Below are 5859 nucleotides of genomic sequence, written 5' to 3'. Positions count from 1 at the left end.
TGACTTCTCGAAATGTGAGATATGCACTTATTTTGGTATCGAGGGAGTAAATATAAGGAGATGCACTGCAATGCAATAACATTTCAAAAAGAAAAATACTCAGATTCACTTGGGAGGCATCATGGGGCATGTCCTTGGGTGCACATTGCGCAACTGCACAAGTGGAGTGGATGGGGAACCCAAAAAAAACGCAGAGAAGAGGAGCGAGCACGACGGCTGCAGCCTGCAGGAGGTATAAATACGATGGGGTCGCCGTTTCCCAATCCCCTTCCCCGCCTCCCCTCCACGGCTCCACCTTCAACTCCGACCCGCCCGGCGCGCGGCGCGGCAGATTCCCTGCCCTGTTTTCCATTCCATTCCATTCCAGAGATCAACTGATCGACCATTCCAGAGATCAACTGATCGACCATTCCAACCGTCTGACGGAAGTATCGAGGTCCAGGAATCCCGGCGGGCGAGGTGTCCGCGGAGGCGGCTCCGTCCGATCCCGACCGGCCGCCGGACATGGTGAGCCGCGGCGGCGCGCGCGGGCTGCTGGGCGCGTACGAGCTGGGGCGGACGCTCGGGGAGGGCAACTTCGGGAAGGTGAAGCAGGCGCGGCACCGCGGCAGCGGCGCGCAGTTCGCCGTCAAGATCCTGGACCGCGCCCGCGTCGTGTCGCAGCGCGTCGACGACCAGATACGCCGCGAGATCGCCACGCTCAAGCTGCTCGCGCACCCCAACGTCGTCCGCCTCCACGAGGTCCGTCCGTCCGTCCGTCACACACCACCCCCTCCCCTGCCTGCTCATCTCGTCGATTCGGGTTTTTCTCCGTCTCTAGATGATTCGGTTCAGTTCCGACTTCCGAGCCGAGCGTTTCGTTTCTCCGGCCGGGAAGAAATGGGATTTTCTTCCAGAAGCTACTAGTCCGTATTTACTATTTCAACGGCACGTTCGGGAGACCGTAAACGATCGTGGATTATTTATTACGGGCCGGTTTGGTGTGAGAGAAAAATATTGTTTCTGGCTGAAAATTTACGATCGTTTACGAGCCAGCGAACATGCTCAAATCTCAAATCGATAGTTGCTGATAAGCCTGAAAGCACTGTGTCTGATTTCACGCGAGAGAAAAATATTATTGGTTAGCCGGGCGTTATATATCCTGCGCGCGGTAATTTGCAGCCGCGTTAAGGTAACATAGATTTGTTGCGTGTTCAAACCAAGTACTACTTCACCATTTCTAGATTCCCTTCTCCAAATTCCACCCATTTCTACCCCAGTTCGATCCATTTGAATAAGTAATAAAAGTGCCTGTTCGCCGTGATCCATTTGCCCCGATTCCTTGATTTGCCTCACTCGGTTTGTGTGATCGTTTCTGTGGTTTATAAGTGGACTAACGCTATTTTGTTATGAGAAAAAAAACACTATATCTTAGACTAAGTTGGTATGATCAAGCCAACAGGGTGCTGACCACAGCTGCCGCAACTTGGCCACTGGCCGCTGCGCCCCCTTTCTCTATTGGCTCGCTTGTCTTCTTCATCTACGTCTACCGCACGTGCACGGTGCACCCACCCTCTCACGCACCATTTTCACCGCTAGGGATTTTTGGAACGTGAAAATTGTACTGAAATTTCATGAAAATCTGTTTATATTCAAGGTAAAACGTAGGGGATATGAAAAACCACGCATTCCAAAGTGGGCCTAACTTACCTGCACGATTTTATATTTTACTTGGGCTTTATCATGTAGGAATAGGATTGTAATCAGTTTTTTTTATGAAATATACTGTAGTTCCCATTACAATTGTATTTTTCCTCTGATTTTATTTAGTAATACAAATACGTGCTCGAGATGCCTCAGCCTCGCCTGTACTTACTAATTGGTACTACAGCATGTACAATTTACTTACAAAAATGGTAGATCTCGAGAGTGATAAATAAATTAAGATTTACAGATATTTTAGTACATCAATTTAAACTAAAATTTTCAATGCCTTTCTCTCCGTCTCAAAATAACTACACGATTTCTTAAAATTTAACTCGTATTCAATGAAATATTATCAATATTTATATTTCTAAATAAATTTATTATTAGAACATATCTCATAATTAATCTAATGATACTTATTAATATTAACTATTAGTATTTTTATATTTTTTATTAAACTTAGAAATATTTGTACTAACTACTTTAGTACAATACTCTCTCCGTCCACAAAAGAACGCAATCCTTGAATTTTAAGGAGTCAAACGGTAAATTTTGATTAAAATTATATAAAAATATAATAACACTAATGAAACAAAATAAGTATCACTAGATTAGTTATAAAATATATTTTTATAATAAATTTATTTAGAGATATAAATACTAATACTTTTTGTTAAAAAATTGATCAAATTAAAACTAGTATGACCTGCATGTTTTCTATAATTATATTCTTTCGGCTAGAGTATTTTGGAACGAGTGAGTAGTAGTCAATACTACTGGTATATTCTCCCTACCCATGGGCCCATACGGCCATACCCATGCACACGACAGAGACAGGCTCGTGGGTCCGCCTCGGCCTAGCCCATATATACGGTCTGTTCGGCTGGTGCTGATACGATCGTATACGATCGTGGATTATTACTGCTGGCTGGTTTGGTGTGAGAGAAAAATACTGTTCTGACTGGAAATTTATGATCGCGCGCTGCTCCGGGTCCACCAATTATTGGCACGACCCAAGTACCCACTACCCAACCCTGATGCCCACTACCGCCGCGGTCCCCCGCTTCTTCTACCTGCATGTGAGGCTGAGGTGAACGGCCGCGCCTCAGTAGTCAGCAGAGACAGTGATTGCTTCTTCGGAATGGAAACAAGGCCTACCTTGTTATTTCATCTCTTAACTCCGGCCGTTTCTGCATCTTTGTTGGTTTCTAGAAAGGATGATCTTTTCAGAAAGTATCCGGCTTGCAAGTTGCACCGAGTGTAGTATCTGGGTATGGGGCCTTCGTCTTTTATCCGTCTTGCAACCCGTAGCTTGCATGCCATGGGTTGCTATCGGTGACTGCGACATTCAGTGCCGACTAGCTAGCCGTAGCAGCTCCCCTGTCTTTAGTCTTTACCCAATCCGTGACCTCATTTTTCTTTCCTCCGGAAGTGGGAAAGAATCCTGTAGTTTTCCAAAGGGATTTCCTGATGCGCATGCCTTTAGAACCCAACCTGTTAATCTATGATATGGTGACGTTCCTGATCATGTATTTACTACTACCTCCTGATTCAGATCGCTGCTAGCAAGACCAAGATTTACATGGTGCTTGAGCTCGTGAATGGGGGCGAACTGTTCGACAGGATTGTAAGCCCACGAATGAAACTCTCTCTTTTCTCATGCTGTGACTTCTATAATAGGCATCTGATTCCCCCTGTTGCTTTCTTTGCTGCAACTGAACAGGCCAGTAAGGGAAAACTACCGGAGCCAGAAGCAAGGAGGCTCTTTCAGCAGCTGATTGATGGTGTCAGCTATTGCCATGAAAAGGGCGTCTATCATAGAGACCTCAAGGTGCCAGATGTTTCTCATTCTGTTCCCGTGATGCCACTCCTATCAATTCTGTTTTGTTATTCTGTGGCCCTGTTTTTTTCTAACCCGCTCCAATGTTACAGCCGGAGAACGTTCTTGTTGACCGAAAAGGAAACATCAAGATCTCTGATTTTGGTCTAAGTGCTTTACCGCAACATCTCGGGGTATATGATGGAATAGTTCTTTAAACTGAGCTCTCTCAAATGATTTCCACAAGTTGATCACTCATCGAATTGCATGATATCTAACTTTCAGAATGATGGATTGCTGCATACAACCTGTGGTAGCCCCAATTACATTGCCCCTGAGGTGAAAAGCCTGACTACTCCCAGACGAAACAGTTCCTGTTGTGCAGTTGCTAACTTCATGTGCCAAATGCCTGCAGGTTCTGCAGAACAGAGGATACGATGGATCATTATCGGATATCTGGTCTTGTGGAGTGATTCTTTATATAATGCTCGTAGGTTATCTTCCGTTTGATGACCGAAACATTGTTGTTCTTTATCAGAAGGTACTCATTCAGATAAAAGTGAAGTGATCTTTATAGTTCAGTTCCAGTACTTCTCTAACACCATTTTAACTTTTCTACTTTTACCTTGCCGGGTCTAGATTTTTAAGGGTGATACTCAGATCCTAGAGTGGCTTTCTCCTGGTGTACAAAATCTTCTTCGGAGGATTCTTGAACCCAACCCGATGAAGCGGATCACCATGGCAGAGATCAAGGCACACGAATGGTTTCAGGAGGACTATGTTCCTGCTCTTCCGTACGACAACGATGATGAAGATTCAGAGCTTTATATAGCTCATCAGGTCAAAGAGGTACATACATATGGACAAACTGCCTGAAAAGTAGGAGTATGTATGTCGTGAAAGTAAACACCCATCATTCATATTTGGTTTCCCTTTTTTCCACCTGAAGCAAATCAGTGAAGCACCTGAAGATAAAACTACTCATCAGATCAACGCGTTTCAGTTGATTGGAATGGCATCATCCCTAGATCTTTCAGGTTTTTTTGAGGAAGAGGTATGGGAAACATCTTGGAAATTTCTTTCCAGCACAGTGATTGCCTTGCTCAAAACAATTTAAGGCAAAAAAAGAAGTTTCATCATCACAACTGCAGTAATGATCTACACACTGAATTCTACCTCATGAGCTCAGAGTAATTTTTTTTTAAACTTGCTGCAGGACGTGTCCCAAAGGAAGATCAGGTTCACATCAACACACCCACCTGAGGATTTGTTTGACAAGATCGAAAATTCTGCAAGTGAAATGGGCTTCCATGTTCACAGAGGCCACAGTAAGGTCAGTACAGACTTTCCATCAACCACAACATTATACACATACTGACATTACATTCAACGTTGATGTGTGTGATTTTTCAGCTTAAGATGACGCAAAACTGCAACGGATCAGTGAATCAAAAGAATCCTGTGTCGTTTCTAGTCTGGACTGAGGTAAAATGCAACAAACTGCACTCCTGTTGTCAGGAAAAGTCTCTGACAGGTCGGCTAACAATGAAGTGTTGTGCTATTTGTGATCCCAGGTATTTGAGCTTAGCCCCTCTTTGTACGTCGTAGAGCTCAAGAAGTCCCATGGTGATCCTGCATTGTACAGACAGGTAAAAACAGCTGCACTTGTCACTTTCATGGCTTCATAACCGAACAAACATCAACAGTTCAAGTGACTAAGTGACCCTGCTTCTTGAAATGTGTCTGCAGATCTGTGAGAGGATCTGCAGTGACCTGGGTGTGCTAAAGATGGATCAGATCTTTGGGACGAGACCGATCGCCGATGATCTTGCAAGCTTGGACAAACGATCTGTGAGGCCTTTGGTTGCATTGTGACGAAGGCTGCCCCCCTGACGTGATGTAGCGTGAGATTTAGTGAAGACGAAGCAGTTCAGCTGTAACGCAGCTAGGAACGATTGTATTGTAAGTAGGATCATAATCCACCAGAAATAGAGAAGATAAAAGAGTGTAGCCTTGTAGGATCATACTCCAATGTAAATAAAGTAGTAGTCACCGATGTAAAACAGAATGTAAATTCTAAGAAATAAATTGTTTTCGGTGGCATACACAATCTCCACATTCACTGATTACCGTGGCTCATTTCTTTTTAACGTGGATGCAATGTATGTACTTCCTCTCTTCCAAATTATAAGATGTTCAGTTTTTTTCTGGATACATAGTTTTTACTACGCACCTAGTAGATATATATTTTGTTTAGATACATAGTATTATGTATCTAAAAAGGTCAGAACGTATTATGATTTGAAACGGGGGACTATTTCATCAAGATGGAATACAAAAATAAAATTAACAAC

At 43.7% G+C, this 5859-nt stretch overlaps 1 protein-coding gene across 2 annotated transcripts; it reads left to right on the top strand.

Moving 5' to 3' along the window:
* The first annotated feature begins 263 nt into the window (after positions 1-263).
* On the top strand, positions 264-5629 carry LOC136516364 (CBL-interacting protein kinase 17-like). Of its 2 annotated transcripts, XM_066509747.1 has the most exons (13): positions 264-343; positions 443-741; positions 3242-3313; positions 3410-3517; positions 3619-3699; positions 3791-3844; positions 3921-4046; positions 4145-4354; positions 4455-4559; positions 4722-4838; positions 4919-4990; positions 5080-5154; positions 5255-5629. In XM_066509747.1, the coding sequence occupies exons 2-13, from the start codon at positions 505-507 to the stop codon at positions 5378-5380; spliced, it is 1383 nt and encodes a 460-aa protein (XP_066365844.1). In that variant the 5' UTR covers positions 264-343; positions 443-504; the 3' UTR covers positions 5381-5629. The 2 variants fall into 2 exon arrangements, with proteins under 2 accessions (XP_066365844.1, XP_066365843.1); XM_066509746.1 differs by having other exon boundaries at positions 308-741.
* The last annotated feature ends 230 nt before the right edge of the window (positions 5630-5859 follow it).

This window comes from Miscanthus floridulus, chromosome 17, assembly GCF_019320115.1.
Source record: "Miscanthus floridulus cultivar M001 chromosome 17, ASM1932011v1, whole genome shotgun sequence".
NCBI lineage: Eukaryota > Viridiplantae > Streptophyta > Magnoliopsida > Poales > Poaceae > Miscanthus > Miscanthus floridulus.
This window is presented reverse-complemented; position numbering and strand designations above follow the sequence as displayed.

Coding starts and splice junctions, on each gene's coding strand:
- LOC136516364 (XM_066509747.1), top strand. CDS start 505: ATGGTGAGCCGCGGCGGCGCGCGCGGGCTGCTGGGCGCGTACGAGCTG. Junction 4,839..4,918: donor TTCACAGAGGCCACAGTAAG/GTCAGTACAGAC, acceptor GTGATTTTTCAG/CTTAAGATGACGCAAAACTG. Junction 4,991..5,079: donor CGTTTCTAGTCTGGACTGAG/GTAAAATGCAAC, acceptor TTGTGATCCCAG/GTATTTGAGCTTAGCCCCTC.